This window comes from Bufo gargarizans, chromosome 3, assembly GCF_014858855.1.
Source record: "Bufo gargarizans isolate SCDJY-AF-19 chromosome 3, ASM1485885v1, whole genome shotgun sequence".
Taxonomy (NCBI): domain Eukaryota; kingdom Metazoa; phylum Chordata; class Amphibia; order Anura; family Bufonidae; genus Bufo; species Bufo gargarizans.
The window spans coordinates 259,354,120-259,374,760 of NC_058082.1; the positions used below are offsets into that span (position 1 = coordinate 259,354,120).

At 41.1% G+C, this 20,641-nt stretch overlaps 1 protein-coding gene across 8 annotated transcripts in view; it reads left to right on the forward strand.

Moving 5' to 3' along the window:
- The window catches only part of KSR1 (kinase suppressor of ras 1), a 145,303-nt gene extending 125,016 nt beyond the window's left edge, over positions 1-20,287 (forward strand). For 5 of the 8 annotated variants that reach the window (XM_044285112.1, XM_044285115.1, XM_044285117.1 and 2 more), the window contains 9 exons: positions 905-959; positions 5,509-5,557; positions 8,755-9,143; positions 11,404-11,500; positions 14,869-15,002; positions 15,111-15,242; positions 16,317-16,452; positions 16,820-16,953; positions 17,894-20,287. In XM_044285112.1, the coding sequence (XP_044141047.1) occupies positions 905-959; positions 5,509-5,557; positions 8,755-9,143; positions 11,404-11,500; positions 14,869-15,002; positions 15,111-15,242; positions 16,317-16,452; positions 16,820-16,953; positions 17,894-17,975 (1,208 nt within the window). In that variant the 3' untranslated portion in view covers positions 17,976-20,287. The remainder of the gene's footprint in view (positions 1-904; positions 960-5,508; positions 5,558-8,754; positions 9,144-11,403; positions 11,501-14,868; positions 15,003-15,110; positions 15,243-16,316; positions 16,453-16,819; positions 16,954-17,893) is intronic. The other 3 variants (XR_006388213.1, XM_044285114.1, XM_044285113.1) reach the window with 3 other exon arrangements.
- Positions 20,288-20,641: the final 354 nt, after the last annotated feature.

The window sequence follows — 20,641 nt, forward strand, 5'->3', positions numbered from 1 at the left end:
TTTCAGTGAGAAGCAGATAAAACAGTCGGCAGACTCAGTGAAAACCATTAGGCTGCAGATGACAAACCATTAAAAATTTTAAAAAAAGACCAGTTGGAAATATGCTTTTTAGTGTGAAATAATAATAAAAAAGTCCCTAAAAGTGTCCATAGCTTTGACTTATGTTACTTTCCTGATAATAATTATAATTACACAGAAATATCATTCAGTATATAAAATAACTTGCCCCAAGGGACAGAAATAATAATATAATATGTAATCATTACATGATTGTTGGCACTTATGTAATTAAGCTCCTTGGCAACCTCTTAACGGTCTTGCCTTATAACTGAGCTGTAAGCGTGGGGTTGCAGTACACTACATCTACCACTAGATGGCACCCATATATTTCATTTACAATTGCTGTCACACAACACCATAAAATTAAAAACAAGAGCATATAGTTACTATAAAATGTTAAGATATTGAACCTATTAAAGTATATACAGGCTTGGTGAAGTACAGCATATGAGACTTCAGCCAGATAAGCATCTACTAGTCACAGAATGGATGCTGACCAACAAGACAACTACACCCCGACTTTCATTTTGCCATTTTTTTTATACTAGATTGTTAACCCAATTTAGTTTTTTTGTGCCTGGTGCTCTTGATAAAGGAGTTCAGATTTTAGAAGATAGCAGTTATTATTAATTACCGTAATATTAAATGCATGTGCCAACAGTCCTGTTTATCATACCGGTGAGTACCACTGATATTTGATAGAAGATTTATAGCGGCATTTGTTTCCTTTACAGCACAACCTGTACAAAGGACCGACGTATATATTTATAAGACCTCCTTGAGGACTTTTTGCAGTTCTTGTGTTCCTAAACCATTTCTTGTGTTTTTTTTTTCTTATTCTTAGAAGTCTTGAATCCGGCACCGATAACACAGACACCTGACCCCCCAGAAAATCCCAGGTAATAAAGCATGTTGTTTTTCTTTTTTAAGTGTCTGGTCACATTTCTGTTAAAATGTAGTGTACTGTTTTACAGCATTTGTATTGCAGATGCATGCTATTTGCGGTTTGGTCCAGTTTAGAAAATCTATATGAACTGATATTTTTTTTTTGTGAAAACAGATTGCATAACTGAATTAAAAAAAAAATATAGCAGTGAGTTTAGTACAAGCGAGAAGTAGGACCGGGGTCCTCATAGACATCATGGGAGAGCGGCGGGTTTGGCTGACAATCTAATGTGTATGGGGTGCTCCCGAGAGAAGGATTGGTCAAATAGAATTTTTTTCACCCAATCCTTTTGTTCTTACAAGAGATAAGCCACCGCCAGTGGTGTCTGGAAGTGGCTTTCTCCTCTCTCCCAAGTGCAGGGATCAGCAACCTTCGGCACTCCAGCTGCTGTGAAACTACAACTCCCAGCATGCAGACTTACTTGGCTGTTCTTGTAACTCCCACAGAAGTGAAAGGAGGATTCTGGGAGTTGTAGTCTCAGAACAGCTGGAGTGCTGGAGGTTGCTGATCCTTGCCCTAGTGAATACACATACATGCTGACCCGAACATGTATAGGGGAATCAGCAGAGATAGTGGTCAGCTGAACGATCATTCCGTTTTGCACGTGTATGGTCAGCCTAAGGGCTATGACATGAACATTGTCATCTCTTGCCCCAAGGCTAGAAAGCACAATTACTAGTGAGAACCGCAAATACATCTACGTTAAAGGGGTTGTGTCACTTCAGCAAATAGCATTTATTATGTAGAGAAAGTTAATACAAGGCACCTCCTAATGTATTGTGATTGTCCATATTGCTTCCTTTGCTGGCTTGATTCATTTTTCCATCATATTATACACTGCTAGTATACACATTATACACTGTTTCCGTGGGTTATGTCCACCCTACAATCCAGCAGCGGTGGTTGTGCTTGCACACTATAGAAAAAAGCGCTCGACTATACGCATTCCCCCTGTCCTGGACACCAGAGAGACCGGCACATTTTCTTATAGCATGCAAGCACGGCCACCACTGCTGGATTGTAGGATGGTCGTAAACGAGCAGTGTATAATGTGATGCCAGCAAAGGAGGCAATGTGGATAATAACAATACATTAGTAAGTGCCTTGTAGTAACTTTCTCTACATAATACATGAAACTTGCTGAAGTGAGACAACCCCTTTAAGGGGTTTTAAACACTTTTGTTCTACACGCTAAATGTTAGGTACATTATAGGGTACATTCAAAAGATGCAATAGGATAGTTTTTGGAAAAGTTATACTTTTTTGTGGTGTTTTTGTGGTGTTCTACTAACAGTCCATTTTTATGTGTCATTTTTACTTGGCTTAGCTTTTTTCTGGCCAGTGGCAAATTTGTCATAGGCTTCTGTATGTGAATTATAAAACGTGGACTACAATATGTGGAAAAATGTCTTGCACCACCCTAAACACACGGATGAAATACATGTCATTTTTATGAGCCATAAAATCCTACTACGACAAAAGTGTGTGTGAAGGAAAGGATTAGGGCCTTTTATTTAGTTTTGTCTTAGGCAATCTTTTCTTTTAATTTTTCCACAAAAAAGAGTCTAAAGGAAAAAAATGAAGTCCAGTAGGCTGACCAATATCTGTGCAATTAGACCAGTAGTTGGTGTGTACAACAAAAGATCTGTGCGTTTTAACAGCCCTGGGATGATACGCGCAAACGATCCCTGCTGTGTGATCAATGTTTTCTCACAGCAGAATGCCCACTCTCCACCTTCCACTTGCCATGTTGGATTCTTCTTTCCTGCCCGGAGAAAACCGATTCTTCCTACCGCGCCAGCATGCTAGGCCGAACTGTCAAGACCTCATTTTCTCCATGCTGGACCCTAGAGAGAAATCAACCTGACTACAAAGGAGAGTGTTTGTAGTCAGGATTTTTTACCCTAGTAGCAAATACTTTGCAAGGGTAAAACAGAATTAAGAAAGCAAAATAGAAAATTCTATTTAAAGGTGAATTTGTAAAGCTACATGTTGGGGAGAGTTCACATCACCGTTTTTTTTTCCATTCTTCTGCTCCAACACAAGAATAAAGAAAAAAAAACTGATCCTGTAAAAAAAACTGATCCTGGGCATCAGTTATGTACATTTGGCATCCGTTTGAGCCGTTTCCATCGGAGATTTGTTATTTTAGACTGAGAAATAGTACTGCATGCATGACTTTTTTTCCATCTAAAATAATGGCTCAAACGGTTGCCAAATGTGCATAACTGATGACAGATCAGAAGAATGGAAAAATAACGGTGATGTGCTCTCTCCCCCAGAAAGACAGGGTATAGAGACATTTTGAGAAATATTATGTCCACTTTCTCACAGTGTTTGATCAGTGATTTCTATCAGTGATTGTGAGCCCAAACCAGGTGCGGGTAAAAAACCCAGGACAGGTGGAAGTCTTTCCATGATACCTTATTCCTGTATAGGCTCTGCTTCTGGTCTTGGCTCACAATCACTGATGGAAATCACTGATCAAACACTGATGCTGAGCCACAATCGGGAGTGGATCCTCCACAGTGATAAGGTATAATGGAAAGATTTGTGCTTGTTCTGTGTTTTTTACCCGCACCTGTTTTTGGCTCACATTCACTGATGGAAATCACTGACCAAAACACTGGCACGCAAATCAGGCCTGATTGTCAAAGTACCCCGACAGATCCCCTGAAATCTATATGTAGACCCCAAGTCAAGAATTACAGCAAAAAAATAAAATAAAAATACTGAGAAGATATGCTTTTGGCTGTTTCGGTGAGTGTTACATAACTCATGGCTGAACAATGGTAGTTTCCTGTAGTTAAGTTATACATTTTTTCCTATTTCCTTTAATATAATTTCCTATTTTTCTTACAGTATGGGACATTTTGCAAAATGAGGGATCACATTAAAGTCACATGTACATGCAACTTTAGTATTTCTCTATGTGGAAAAAAAATGATGCAACAGGAAAATCCATATGTCTACGCATACACTGTCACTCAGCAAAAGTCTTTGTTTAGCACCAGCCTGTCCCGTTTCCAGTTAAAATGGCGCAGTGGCGGGCAATGCAATATAAAAAGAAAATAAACATTTCTGACCGATTATATTCAGCAGGGCCGCTCCTGTTCTCCCAGTCAGGCATTGTTTACTTGTCTACAGAGATGATGTCACCTCGACAGCAATTGACTGCTGCAGCCAGTCACTGGTCTCTGACTCCCATCCTTCACAAGAACAGAGATCGTTAGCCCCCTGTTTCTCCTCTACTGTTTTGTTGTGAAAATCCCTTTATTGGACACATGAGCAAATAAACCATGTTTAAGCAGAAATAGCACAAACATAAAGAAAAAAATGTCAATCTGACTTCTGCTGAAAACCTTTGTGACACAACTCTGATTTCCTCTTAGCCAGAGACATGTGATGAAGTGACTGTTAACTGAAAGTCATGGTACTGTGTCATAGTGGTCTGCTATGGGGAAGGATCAAGCAGCACTGACAGTCACAGATTTCCTGGCTGTATTTAAACGGGTTATCCGCCTTTAAGGATCCATTCACACGTCCATGTGTGTTTTGCGAATCCACAGATCTGCAAAACACTGACACCGGCAATGTGCGTTCCGCGTTTTGCGGACCACACATCGCTGGCACTTAGTAGAAAATGCCTAATCTTGTCCGCAATTGCGGACAAGAATAGGACATGTTCTATTTTTTTCGGGAACGGAATTGCGGACCCGGAAGTGCGGATCCGCAATTCCGGATCCGGGCCGCACATAGTGCGGCCCCATAGAAAATAATGGGTCCGCAATTCCGTTCCACAAAATGCGGAACAGAATTGCGGATGTGTGAATGTAGCCTTATTAAGTGATGCCCATCCATAGGATAAGCCATCACTATCTGTTCGGCAGGGGTCTGACAGCCCGCAGCCCTGCCGATGAGCTGTTTGGCAATGGCTCTGGCGCCAGAAGCAGGCAGATCCTTTACCACTGCAGCGCTCTTCCCATTGACTTCAGTGGGAGCAGCACTGCAGTGATGAGCTCCACTGCAAAGTTGAGAGAGCTGTCGAATTCCAGCGCTGGAGCTGATCAGCTGATCGGCATGGGTGTTGGACCCTCACCGATCGGCTAGTAATGGCCTATACTGAGGATATGCCATCACATAATAAAAAATGGACATCCCCTTTAATAGCTTAGTAGTGCAACTACTGGGAGTACTGTATAACAGCTGATAAGCCCGTCCTTGGGAAAGCATGAGACACTGCTATCCGAATGTGTTTTTTAAAGAACCAGTCCCATTTAATTTCCATGACAGTACAGCCATGTCCGACCTATTATTCCCATGTGCACTTTTCCATTTTAGCATGTGCAGATGTAAGCAACTGAAAATTGCAGGAAGTCAATGGTCTGTCTGCTACTGTTGTCATTGCCTTTGTTACACTCGCCACGTGCGTCTTTGTTTTCTGTGAGGTTTTAATCCAAGCTTTTTTGAATTGCACTTACACCTACAATATTTTCCATCAGTGCCGAGGCCGAAATGGAAACAGAGGTAGTAGAAGAACAGGAAGCAGAGGTACAGTAGCTACTGATTTGGAAAATCAACCATTAGAGGGTACTGTCGTTCTGTCATGTAGAAGAAAACGTTGTGGTTCAGGGATGAAACTGAATTTCATATCCATTTTCTGAATTATTCATGTATTTAGTTATGTCCCTAGGAACCCATTTTGTGGATCTATTTAAGGAGCTACTTCATTTGTAAGTTAACTGCATTGTCCTCAAATAGTTTGATATGCTTCTTAATAATTCATGTTTCTGAGGTTTCTGACAAACGGTAAACAGTTTTCTATTAATTTGGTGTTTTCTTCTACTTTTCTGTTGACATACTAATTGATTTCAGTGGCATTTGTGCCAGTAGTCACCTTTAGTTAAGTTTTGCTCCTTCTTGTTTCTATTGCTTTCACATCCAAAAAAAGCACATTCTGCTATACTATTCTACATGGTCAAAAGTAACTGAAATTGGATGGATCGTGTTACAGTTAATGACTTGTGCTAGGCTTCGCTTTCATTCATGTGAAAATTGAGCAAACAGAAACTTAATGGGAAACTTCCATTAATTCTTGTTATCATGTGTTACCAAACTACATGGGAATATTCCATGCTTTATTTTTAATAAAAGAAAAAAAAATGGGTGAATGGTTTTCTGAAGTCACTTTATGTATACTACTTCCTGTCCTGGCTCGTTAACTTCCTGTCTATCTGGACTTTTAGCACCTCAGAGAGGCTACCTTAAAAGTCTTTGTCAGACAATAAGGGCTCTTTCACACTTGCGGCAGGATGGATCTGCCGCTCCGTCCCCATTGACTATAATGGGGACGGGGGCTGAGCTCCGGCGGTGCACGGCAAAAGCCGCCGGACTAAGAAGTCCTGCATGTTCGAATTTTTAGTCCGGCGGCTTTCGCCATGCACCGCCGTATTATAGTCAATGGGGATGGAGCGGCGGTCCGGCAGCTCGGCGAAACAGCGGAAGGACGGATCCGACAGGGAGACCAGCCTGCCGGATCCGTCCTGCCGCAAGTGTGAAAGAGCCCTAATACTGTCAGTCAGTCAAGTCCTCCACCTATTAGTCTAATGAGGACTACCAGGCAGATAAGGCCTTGCTGTGCAGGGGGAGTCTTAAAGTGAGATTACTTTGCTCTCCCATTGAGAGCCTTTATCTTTCTGAAATCACTGCTACAGACACCAGGGTCTTAGTAAAATGTCAAATGAAGTAAGATGTGCCAAGTTATGAGGCACAGGCCTCTTAATAAATGCGTATCATCTTCTAGCTGTCCATGCACAAGAACCTGGTGCTGTATGCTCAAAGCTGGCGTAGGTCACGCTTCTCCAGCTAATCCATGCCTAGTTTGCTTGCCACTTTTGAAAGTGGAAAAGTCACAAATTATTGTTCAAATAAGGCACGTGCCATAATTTGCATCTTTATTATGTTACTTTTGTGGCGTGAAAGCATTGATCAATCTGCCCCGATAGTTTGAATTTAATTTTCAATGACATTGTACTGACAACATTTCAAATGTTATTGAATAATAATATTTTAAAAATACCCCTTTCTGATGGAAGTTTCAAACAAACCAGCTGAAGATGTAAACATAAGATGTGGTGGAGTCCAATGCAGCAGCTCTAAGGGACTTTCCTGGATAGGACCAATGGCATCAAACAAGGTCCACAGCTTCCCAGCTCAAAGATGACCACACAGCTTGATTCTTTATTAGAAGTGGCAAATAAAACAATGCGTTTCAGGGGTGACAGTTCCCCTTCTTTATGTCAAAACAGCTTATACAAGGATACAAACATTTAAAGGGAACCTGTCATCAACTTTATGCTGACCTCATTGAGGGCAGCATAAAATAGTGACAGAAATGCAGATTTCAGCGGTGTGTCACTCATCAGCTAATAGTAAGTGGTTGCTGAGAACCAGCATCATAACTATTGCAGCCCAGGCCTTGAGAAGAGTCACATCTATCTGAGAAAGAGTCCTGGTTATTATAATCTCCTGCTCTCCTCGCCCATCTGCTGATGACTGGCAGTTCTCTCCTAGAGAGAAAGGGAGAAACTAGGTAGAAGCCTGTCAGCCATCAGCAGGTGGGCAGGAGAGCAGGAATTCATGAGTAACCATGATCTTCTCAGGTGGCCGGGACTCTTTTCCAGGCCCAGTCTGCAATGATTGTGATGTTGGTTCTCGGCAACCACTTACTTTTATCTTATAAATGACAGACCGCTGAAATCAACTCACCTGTCTCTACTTTATACTGCCGTTCGTATGGGCAGCATAAAGGTGATGGCAGGTTCCCTTTAAATAGCAGAAAAAATGCTCTGTGGGATGTGAGTGTCACCCAGTGGTGGGGTTGTAACGCAAAAAATCCCTATTGATACAAAGATACAATTATCAGATTGGTAAAAAAATAAAAATGTAACCACAGGAGATCCCTTAAACTATTGAAGTAGAAGGATCAGGGACAAGCTGAACCTTGATCCTTCAATTTTACCAGTTTCAGGGATCTCCTGTGGTCATTTTGTAACACTCTGGTGTATTATTCTATTAACAGGGATTTTTGTGTTACAACCCTCACACACATCCCTCAGATTTTCATGTTTTTTTCTGCTAGTTAAATGTTTGTATTCTTGTGAAAGCTGTTTTGACCTAAGGAAGGGGAACTGTCATCCCTGAAACAGGTTGCTTTATTGGCTACCTCCAATAAAGAACCGAGTATACCTTTGGATGCTGTGTGGTCATTTTTGTGCTGGAAAACTATAGACCTTTTTGGATTCCATTTCTGATGGAAGTGGCCTTTAAATATTTGAGTGGGTGGGATGAAGGTTTGCAATAGAGACAATTTTTCATATGGGGTGGGAGGAAACTAATGTGTATCTTTGATTAAAGTATACCTATGATTAGGGATGAGCAAATTTCATATTTTGAAGTTCGTGTGCGTGTTCGTGTTGTGGTATTTACTGAATTGCGTTATGGATTCCGTTACCACAGACCATAACGCAATTCCATGACGGATTGCCTTTACAGGCATTTCGTTATTCATTCCGTCATAATAGAAGTCTATGGCCTGCATAACGGATCCGTCCCGTTTACGTTATGCTGGAGTCCTCTCTATTCCTATCTATTATTAAAGGTTGAAGATGCTTTGGGATATTTAGTTTCCATGTGGAAAAGATATTACATCTTTTTTTTTAGGAATGATAAACTTATTGTTTTAACAGGGTGAGGAGCAAGAAGCCAACAAATCTGAACCAGAGTATGATGATGATGAACTGGATGAGCTCCCAACCTCAAGATCCACAAGTGGTACTTTCAGGGGAATGATCTTCCGCAAGGCCAGCCAAACCAGTGTCTATTTACAGGAATGGGACATACCTTTTGAACAAATTGAACTTGACGAACTTATTGGTCAGGGAAGATGGGGGAAGGTGTACAGGGGGCGATGGCATGGGGAAGTAGCAATTCGTTTATTGGAGATAGACGGCAACAATCAAGACCATTTAAAACTCTTCAAGAAGGAGGTGATGAACTACAGGCAGACACGTCATGAGAACGTGGTGTTGTTCATGGGAGCTTGCATGCATCCTCCTCATTTGGCCATCATTACTAGGTGAGTAAATTTAAGTTAAATATGCCAGGGCCGTCTTTAATATTGATTGGACCCTGGGCAAGAATTTATTTTGGCCCCCTGGATCCCGCCTTCCCACAGTCTAGCATGCAATCACGCCCTCCACCACAACACACACACAAAAACAAACAAGTACGGTAATATATATTATATAGCTTACAGTGAATTACTGTAAATACTTACAGTTCTGAAGATTCCAGCTGGCTCAGGATCAGTGCTCTGGGCATCTGGGCTCAGGGCTGGAAGTGAGGAAGGAAGGAGACCGGGGCTCGGCTCACCCTAGCGTTGCAGTGTCCCCACGTGACGTCACGGCGCGCAGCGTACTCAAAGGGCAGGGAAGGTCAGGAGGAGGAGCAAGCAAGTACCGTATTTTTCGCCCTATAAGACGCATCGGCCCATAAGATGCACCTAGGTTTTAGAGGAGGACAATAAGAAAAAAATATTTTCCATTACACCTCAGGTCAGACCCCCAATGTAAATCAGACCTCAGCCCCCCAGCCCAGCCTCATGTATCAGCCCCACAGCCTCATGTATCAGCCCCACAGCCTCATATATCAGCCCCCCATCCTCATGTATCAGCCCCCTAGCCTCATGTATCAGCTCCCCAGCCTCATGTATAAGCCCCCCAGCCTCATGAATCAGCCCCCCAGCCTCATGAATCAGCCCCCCAGCCTCATGAATCAGCCCCCCAGTCTCATGTATCAACCCACCAGCCTCATGTATCAGCCCCCCAGCCATCAGCACAAATAAAATAAACAACTTACCTCACCTGGACGCCGCCGCTCCTCACCACCAGTGCTCTCTCTCTCTTCTTCTTCCATAATGGAAGCGCTGATTAGTATTTACCCAGATGCAGGGGCCTTTTTTTTCCCAACGAAAAATAATTTGTGGGCAGTGGCCAGCGGGGCTCAAGAGGCCTTGGGCCCCCCAGGAGCAACTGGGCCCAGAGCAGCTGCCCCTTTTGTCCGTGTTAAAGACGGCCCTGAAATATGCTAAACTATTGTTTTTCTATGAAGCTTTCTAATGGTGTATATGATATGGTTGGTTGACATTAAGTAATAATGTTATGTTTTGCTAGGATGAGGCTTGCAGGTATTTAAGCAGCAGTGTTCATATGTAATGGTTGAACACTAGAAATGAATCCTACATAGGCTTATCACTCTGCAAAGAGTAGTCAGGGTTTCTCAGACAATGATTCAAAAGATGTAAAAAGGTTTGCAAGGCTTACTTCTCTGACTAATAACTAGAAAGTATTCTTAAGTACAATAACACCAACTTTTCCCGTTTTCATTCAGAAAATGTATTCCTTGGTTCCTTTTAGATGTCCTCATTGACCCTTCCCCTCCAAATAATACTTTACATGATAACGTTAAATACAGTATATATGTATGCTATCATGTTAAAATGCATTCAGATTAGATGTTATAAAATGCAATAAATGTTAATACATTATGCATTAAAGGCCTTGTACAAAAAGGACCACCCCTTTTTGTACACGTGTAACAATCCTCATCTTGATTCTTAACAGGCTAAGTAAATAATTTGAAGAAACTTTTGATTCATTTTTTAAAGGGAACCTGTCACCTGGATTTTGGGTATAGAGCTGAGGACATGGGTTGCTAGATGGCCGCTAGCACATCCGCAGTACCGAGTCCCCAAAACTGTGTGTGCTTTTATTGTGTAACAAAAAGGATTTGATACATATGCAAATTAACATAAAAGAGTCATATCTTACTAGTGTGACCAGAGAAGAGTCATATTTTCAAGCTCTGACTCATCTCAGGTTAATTTGCATATGTATCAAATCGGGTTTTTTAACACAATAAAAGCACACAGAGCTATGGGGACTGGGTATTGCGGATGTGCTAGCGGCCATCTAGCAACCCATGTCCTCAGCTCTATACCCAAAATCCTGGCGACAGGTTCCCTTTAAGTGGCTTTCAATGGCTTTTGTGATGTGATACCAGATTGTGACATGATATCAAGCTCAAATTTAGAAGTGCTCTGTATATGGACATTGTATAGGAGGTCCTAGCTTTGGACCCCTATATTAGCCAGAGCAGAGAGTCTTGCAGGAGAAGGTGCTTCCAACTATAGGTTGCCCATTCATTTAATTGGGAGCCATGTTCTTTTTTAACTCCTGTTCTAAGTAAGTGTGATCTTTTGCAGTCCATGTTTGAGAAGCCTGGACTGTAAATTTGTATCACCATCGGTTTTAACCATGTGCATTTTTGTGTTTCAGTTATTGCAAAGGAAGGACACTCCATGGATTTGTGAGGGATCCGAAGGCCTCACTTGATATAAATAAAACCCGACAGATTGCTCAAGAAATTATTAAGGTAAATGGTCAGCTTGAACATATAGGTAAAACGGAAATTATTTAACCACTTCCCGACTGCCCATTGACTATAACTGTCCTGGGCAGTCGGGTTTATCTCTGATCGGACGTTTTAGAACCTCTTTTCAGAGATGGCAGCTGCACACTAATCGTGCAGCTGCCGAGCGGGGCGCCCACTGTCAGTGACAGTAGGGCACCTCAGAGAGAAGGCAGGGACTGTTCCTGGGTGTCCCTGCCTTCTAGATTGCTGTATACACAGCTCAGAACGAGCGCTGTCTATACAGATCAGGAAGCGCTATGCCGCTTCCTGTCCCGGCCCGGTGGTCATGTGACCGCCAGGGGCAGGAGAGTGCAGTAGCTGCCCGGTCTTTCACAGACCTCAATTAGCCCTTTACTGAGGCTGTACAGCGCAGTATATTGCTGTACAGCCTCTCTGGGGGAGGTCATTTTCCCTGTAACTGGGGCTACTATGTGTGCACCAGTTACAGGAGAAATCAATAGTGATTAATTTAAAGTGATGTAAAAAGTCCCCCAGAGGTCTAGTATGACCTTATGGGGGACACAAAGTGTAAAATAAAAATAATATTGTTTTATTTAAAAAAATTAAAGTTTCACATAAAATAAAAAAAAACACGACCAGCTCTATGAAAATATCACATGATCTACCCCATCAGGTGAACGCCGTAAAAAAATAAAAAAAATAAACCTTTACGTCAATTTATTTTATTTGCTGTGTCAGCACCTGATGTTCTGCTTTTTGTTTTACTTAAAGGGGTTCTGCAGTTTTTTTTAAAACTGATGATCTATCCTCTGGATAAAACATCAGCATCTGATTGGCGGGGGTCCGACACCCGGGTCCCCTGCCGATCAGCTGTTTGAGAAGGCAGCGGCGCTGGCAGTAGTGCCATGGCCTTCTCCCTATTTACCGCAGGCCCATTGACGTCACGACTAGTATAACTGGCCTGGGCGCGGCTAAGCTCCATTCAAGTGAACAGAGCTTAGCCATTGATACTAGCCGTCCCATCACTGGGCCTGCTGTAAACAGCAAGAAGGCCGCGGCACTACTGCCAGCGCCGCTGCCTTCTCAAACAGCTGATCGGCGAGGGTCCAGAGGATAGATCATCAGTTTAAAAAAACTGCAGAACCCCTTTAAGTAGAACAAAAAGCAGAATATCAGGTGCTGACACAGCAAAAAAAAAATCTTAAAGTGATCTACGAGATTCCCTTTAGTGTAAGACTATGCGTGACAAAGGGCTGTTTACACAGGTCTGTTTTGTGTATTCATTCTACATCTGTTGCTGTGTGAACCAAATATCACAGTCCAAGCTAGATGTTTTATGAAAGGAGTGTAAGACAAATATGCCTATAAACTTAATTGTGCTATATAAACCTATTGTCTTTCCTCCTACACAATCAGTCTGATAGCTGTTGCAAAGGGTACAGGGACAAGCATTTTACTTGACTTGAGGCTATGTGTATTCCAAATTCAGATGTGTTCAATATATATGCATGTGTAGCAAAGCACTAGTGATCTACTGATCGTTAGCTCAAACCCTAAGGCTGGGTTCACACGGGAGTGTCCGGATTAGGTCCGGATGCGTCCCGGTGTATTGCGGCAACCCCGCGCGATTAGGTACGCAATTGCAGTCAGTTTTGACTGCGATTGCGTTCCGATGTTCAGTTTTTATCGCGCAGGTGCAATGTGTTTGGCACTCGCGTGATAAAAAACCGACTGTGGTACCCAGACCCAAACTTCTTTACAGAAGTTCAGGTTTGGGTTAGTTGTAGTGTAGATTGTATTATTTTCCCTTATAACATGGTTATAAGGGAAAATAATAGCATTCTGAATACAGAATGCTTAGTAGGTGATCAATTGAGGGTTAAAAAAATAAATAAAAATTAACTCACCTTCTCCTCTTGATCGCGTAGTTCCCGGTCTCTTCTTTACTTCTTTAATGATGAACTACCGGCTAGGACCTGTGGTGACGTCAGATCACATGCTCCAATCACATGGTCCATCACCACCTTGATGGACCATGTGATTGGAGCATGTGATCTGACGTCACCAAAGGTCCTTTAGCCGACAGCTCATCAGAAGAGACCGGAAAGTACGCGATCAAGAGGAGAAGGTGAGTTAATTTTATTTTATTTTTTTAACCCTCAATTGATCACCTACTAAGCATTCTGTATTCAGAATGCTATTATTTTCCCTTATAACCATGTTATAAGGGAAAATAATACAGTGAAAAGACTGTCACCTAGCAACCATGCGTGAAAATCGCACCGCATCCGCACTTGCTTGCGGATGCTTGCGATTTTCACTCAGCCCCATTCACTTCTATGGGGACTGAGTTGCGTGATAAACGCACAATATAGAGCATGCTGCGATTTTCACGCAACGCATAAGTGATGCGTGAAAATCACAGCTCATGTGAACAGCCCCATAGAAATGACTGGGTCCAGATTCAGTGCGGGTGTAATGCGTTCACCTCCCGCATTGCACCGCGCGGAAATCTCGCCCGTGTGAACTCTGAAAAGCCTAAAAGAGTTGACTAAAGGACTCTTTACATGGGTCGATGATCAGGAAAAAAACTTTTGTTCAATCGATCATTGCAAAGTGTAAATAATAATGTAACTGTATGTGCCTGAGTGATTACATTAAAGGGGTTTCCAGGATTTTAATATTGAAGACCTTTCCTCAGAATAGTTCATTACTATGAGATTGGTGGGGTCCGACACCTGGCACCCCCGCCGATAAGGTTTTTGAAGAGAATGCCACACGCCATGCCAGCGCTGCCTTCCCCTGCTCGCCGTGCCAGGTGTAAGTCTTCCGCCTAGCAGTGAGCCCAGTGCCATGAAATATGGCAAATGGCATAGAATATCAACAAAAGCTATATTAGTAAACAGTGATGGTCAGTTCGCAGTGTTCGCCAGCTTCATTTACTCAGAGAGACCTTGCAAATCAAGTAATGTCTTGCTTTTGTGATTCCCAATAAAGGTTCTCAGAACTTTATCAAGGGGTCTACAGAAGAATGCAGCAAGAAATACCACTTTTAGAGTAGAAAAGGCAAACTAATTTTGACTTGCTCTAAGATACTTGGCAAAATAGTCCAGCAACGTCTTCCAGAACACACTGCTAGGGAAGAATTATAGAATATTTTACCTGTCCCTACACTAAGCTGCATTGAATTAGGAATGGGAGTAGGGGTCCCTCTGTAGTGGAAACATTGCCTTTTATAAAGTTTTCAGTCAGGACCTTACATACAGTAGTGCAATACTGATTTAATAATGATGGTTGGGTATATCTTATGTATTATTGATTATATTCTACTACATTTATACATAGGTTTTTTCGTAATTTTTTTTCAGGGTATGGGTTATCTGCATGCTAAAGGCATTGTCCACAAAGATTTAAAATCAAAGAATGTTTTCTATGAAAATGGCAAAGTGATTATCACAGACTTTGGCCTCTTTGGAATATCAGGAGTTGTGCAAGAAGGGAGGTAAGTCCATATCTAAAGGATGAATAGAATATACTGTATATTCAAGTTCTGTTAGTCGTGTCCTCACTTTTACTTATTGGAGATATTTTCTGCTGCTTTATTGGGTAGGCGTGAGAATGAGCTGAAGCTGAGCCATGATTGGTTGTGTTTTCTGGCCCCTGAAATTGTGCGGGAGATGGCCCCTGGCAAGGATGAAGACAAACTTCCCTTTTCAAAGGCTGCAGATGTATATGCCTTTGGGTGAGTCTGAATTCCCTTACTGACTCTGACTCATGTGTTCATGTAAACCTGTATCATGCTGTGTGACATGATTGGGACGTGTTTCATTTATGTGACAATGATTCATGACGTTCCATTTTCATCAGTCTTACAGTAAGACCTGTTCCAATTAATATAGGTGAAGAAATGGTCATTCATACTGAGAGTATATTTTGTTGCTTTCAACAAGATGAGGAACAAACTGTACCGTGTCCATGGTCAATGAGATTTTGACATGACACATGATAATCTAAATGTAGTTTTATACAGAGAAACCTCTTTGAGACAACCACCCAAAAAGGTAGTCCTATAGGGAGGTGGTCTTTTGAAAGATGATGGCTAGTATAGAGGGTGGTCATCTCAAAGAGATGGTCTTTTGTAAAGGTCACATTATTATATTCTGTGCTCTTCCAAAACTTTATTACGTCGAAGTACATATATGGAAAAAAACAGGACTCTTCCTAGAGCTGGCTGCCCCACCAAACTAAGTAATTGGAGAGATGGACCTTGGTAAGAGAGGTGACCAAGAACCCAATCGTCACTCTGGCTGAGATGAAAATATGCTGTGTGCAGATGGGAGTAACTTAATGAAAACCTGACCCAATGTGCTTTGAACCTCACACTGGGTTCAACTCCGTTAATGTTCTTGAGTGGCCCATCCAGAGCCCTGACTTGACCCCAATTGAACATCCAACCTGACAAAGTTCGAGTGGATCTGGAGAGAACATTGTCAAAAAATCCCCAAATCCAGGTGTGCAAACCTTGTGGCATCGTACCGAAGAAGACTGAGTAAAGGGTCTGAATATTTTTGTCAATGCAAGATTTTAGTTTTTCCTTTTCCGTGAATTAGATTTTGAACGTTTTGTTTTCCCATTCTCATTGTGCGGTACTGAGTACCGATTAATTGAGAAAACTAGATTTTTATTTTTTTTATCACAAGGCCGCAACATGACAAAATGTGATAAAAGTAAAAAAGGTTTGAAGATTTTCAGAATGCATTTAATATACATTTATAGAAGGTTCAGCATTGTTATAGCTATTTTTGTATTTTTTTAGGACTGTATGGTATGAACTTCAAGCTCGGGATTGGCCATTCAAAAGTCAAGCACCCGAGGCTCTTATCTGGCAAGTTGGGAGTGGTGAAGGTGTGAAGCAAGTGCTGTCTACTATTAGTGTGGGAAAAGAGGTCACTGTAAGTATATTTTAAAAGTGTTAATGAAGCTTTAAAATTTTCACTTGCCAGAGTGGTTGTCTCATAAAGACAACCTCTCTGTATACCCTATGAGGCTTATGGACATCATAGTGGGGATTCCACCTCTAAGGACCTACCTCTAGGAGCCTGAAAAGGAGTCATCTGTGTATTGCATGAATAGCCTTTCATCTGAACGGCAAACGTATTGTACTATATATACCCCTGCTCTGGGGAAATGTCGGGCTGCCCACAAGTTCAGTTTAAATTAGTCTGTGGCGACACAGTCTTCTTAAAATCTAATATCTCTTTTATCTAAAGTAAAGGACACTTTTGTAATATTTTAATTCTTTGCTTTTATGTTATACAGGAGATTCTGGCTGCATGTTGGGCATTTGATTTTAATGAAAGACCAAGCTTTACAATCCTTATGGACATGTTAGAAAAGCTGCCAAAACTTAACCGAAGGTTGTCACATCCAGGTCACTTCTGGAAATCTGCAGAGTGAGTATTTCATGGTCTTGTCCACACTTTGACCATTGTAAAGTCAGTAAGTTACCCTCAAAGATAATTATCTAGTGTCCTGGATTTTATCTGGCCCCTAGATTGTCAGGAGGACAAGGATACTCTAACTTTGCAATGAAGGGGATCTTTACCTAAAACAGGGCTTTGTCAAGAGGCAATAATGTCTGCTACCCTATCCATTCTAGTAACAAAAAATATGGGAATAACTTCTATTCAGTTACATATTTTTAATATATGGGCGCAGGCCCATTTCACATCCATCATATGATAAAGTAATTTGTATTGTCCAGCATATTGAAACTCTGTAACAAACAGCATTAGGTTAGCAAGAGGTTGTGCAATGTCATAATATTGATTATTAATATCGGATCAATATCAGATCGGGTTGGGGGGCATGCAGTTAAACATTGAAGAGAACGCAGCACTTGCATGAGTGCCACAACCCCTTCAAGCAGCTGATCAGTGGGATTGCCAGAAGTTGGACCCCGCAAATTTAATATAGATGACCTATCCCGAGGATAGGAGATCAATACTTCAGTACATCCATATTATACCACTTCACAACCCCTTTAAATTTACAGTTAGTATGAAACTTGTTGGAAACAACTTTATTGATGTTCAGTTGGTGTGCTGCAGAACTGCTACTGTATATCTGTCTGTACATTTCTAGACAATTAAGGCGATGTAATTAATTCTTTTTTACCTTCTTTCCCCATGAATTTTAATTTGTGCTGATATCATCGCTGCCATTCCTCTTTCCATCTTCCATGATCCTGCTGTGGGCCCTGGCACACCACTTTGGATGTCTCTGAATCCATTTACATTGTTGATTCTTTTTTTTCTGCCTTCTTTCTCTATGTTTCTTTCTGTAACACTTATACCCCCATATGACATGTATATACCATGCATGTACTCTCAGTAGACACTGGAACAATTTTTACACAAAGGGTCAATTCTACCATCATGGTTTTCACATCCACTGCCCCGTTACCAACAAATAAATGGGCAAGCTAAACCCTCATCTTCCTCTGTATTCTGTGCACCTTCTTTTTATAAGTTCTGGATAATATATCACTGCTTAAATATACATTTAAAGAAAATGTGGGGTGAGTTATTAGATTCCATGTCTCTTATAAAGCTTAGCTGATGTTTAAGCTAAGACTTGTCCCATCTGTAACAGAATATATGTATAAAGTAATCTTGTAATGTAGTAACATTAAATGCCCCTCCTGTATCCAGTCATGGCAGCTGCATGGTTTACACTTTTTCTTTATGTTGGAAATATATACATTGATAACTGGAATTACATTGCTACTCATTTAGTGAGCACTGAATAGTTTCAGAAATAGGCATCATGTGAAAGATGATGACAGTGCGGGTTTCTAATCCTAAAAAGCAGAGCGTCTCGGAATCAGGTTCTGCTTTCCCTTTACAAAAAGTCACTCTATTTTTATTGTTTTGGAGTGATTTTGAACGTAGGCTTAGATTTCATGGGATCACTGAGTCATTATAAAATCACTGCATTACCACAACTCGTGGGTGACTTAATGTTTCTCTATGGGAAGAAAAAGTTACAATGCACCTCGCGACCGTCTGAAAAAATGTGAACTGATGTCCAATTTTTTCCGATTTTTACAAGCTCGTTGATAGTCATCTCTTTGGATCCCTAGCCTTACAAGATTTTTTTAATCAAATCCATGCAGGAATATTGGCATGTCATGTCCATTTCTTTTCTCTATAAACCATCAAACTTGTCTTTTATAACTGCGTTGTGACATTACTAATATGACTTCCTTCTTTTAGTCATTTTGTTCTTTTAACATTGAGGACTGTTGATTAACTATGTTTTCTCCTCCTCGTAGGTTATAGCTGCTGGCCATCTAACTGGGCTCTGCCTTGCATGCTTCCATGCATCTTCTGCTAATCTACAGCTTCGTGGACACTTACCTTCCATCCACAAAACAAATAATCACCAATATTAGAAAACCCTTTTAACCCTTGGATGTATCTGCCGCTTTGATCTTTTTCTTGCCTGCTATTCTCTCGGTGTGGGCTGTTTGCTTGAATAACAATTCTGATTGCAAGAAATCTACTTGGCACTAACCATAGGACTATCTGTGTTTCTAGTTACTCAAGCGCTATGGGCCAGCAGTAACTTTTTCTAAACTAGGGTTACCAGCATTTTAGTGGATTCATTGCACTGGGTGCTTTACGTCTGTGATCTTCTAATACGCACTTTTTTTTAGTCTTTTTTGTGTGTGTCTGTTTTTGAGGATTGTCCATCAAGAAACAGCACAATGTCAGTCATTTATGCCATAGCATCCTATCATGCAGCACTGAGTTTTGGACTTATGTACCCACTGTTTATGTTTTGGGTATTAGTATTGAGCCTAGTGATGATGGTCACATCTATAGCACAGTCAGACTTGGATTACATCCCCCTGAATGAAAATAGATATTGATTTGGACAAGTTTTTGTGAGGAGGATTGGCATAACCTCCCACCACCTACGTGTCATACTTCCTCCTTAAGCTACTGTGCTACACTATTGGCATTGTACTGTCTTTACAGATAGTAGCTTCCTCTTCTGAAGTAAAAGGGAAGTACAGTAAGAACACCTGATTATTTTGTCAGAGTGACCGATGCAATGTTGAAAGTTGTGGAGGTCACAACAGTTATTATATCAGCAGTTGAGCAAGCATCAAATGTTTCAATCAAGTGTCAAAATATCATAGCTCACCTACATATGGTTCCTTGTTTTTAAACCCTTATAAATAACCAGTTTATCATTGGGAAATAACCTTATCCGGGTCCGTTGGGGCTGATTGCTGTTCTCTTGTTGGACAATCTCATAATCAATTATATTAGGTATGTATAGTGGATGAAGTGCAAACTGAAATGTTTTAACTGGTCTAACTTAGACATGTTTGTTTTATTCCCCTTCTTCTAGCATTAACAGTAGCAAAAGTATCCCCCGTTTTGAAAGGTTTGGCCTGGGAGTCCTGGAGCAGGGTAACCAAAAAATCTAATATGCTGTGAGATGTCTGAAAGTGATATTCACGCTTAGTACTACAGCAGCCGGCAGAGATTGGAATAGCAGCCAGTGATGACTCCCTGTAATGGATTTGCTTTTTTCCCCTTTTTTTGATGAATTTTTAAATTAATCCATTCCGTACTGTACAGGAGCAGAGCAGGTGCCTTGCTTACCCCTACCAGTGCTGAATGGCTTAAGCTACCTGCTGATTTTGTGTTTACATATGAATTTAGGCATGTGAGTTGTGTCAATGAAATTGAATAAATGTGACTGACTTCCTCCCTTTTCTCCTTTATAAGCTACAGAATTACATTGAAGTGGTTCTAGGGAATTTTTCATGTCACTCCAAATAAGATAAAATAGTTCATTCCTAAGCCATAATGTGCTCAAGAGGCAACATAAAATCACACACCTCTGCTGTCAAGTTAATCTGCGTCCACTATGGGAGGCACTTTTAAATACAGTACTCATAGGTTTAGTTGGAAGCGAGGGGAGTTAGGTTCACTGCATAATAAGTAAAGACTTTTTTTTACGTTTTCGACAAACCATGGCACTTGCTGTTCAGGTACCCACTCTATATTATATATACACCTTTATGAAGTTAGTATCAGCAGGAGTAGTGTGAATATGACT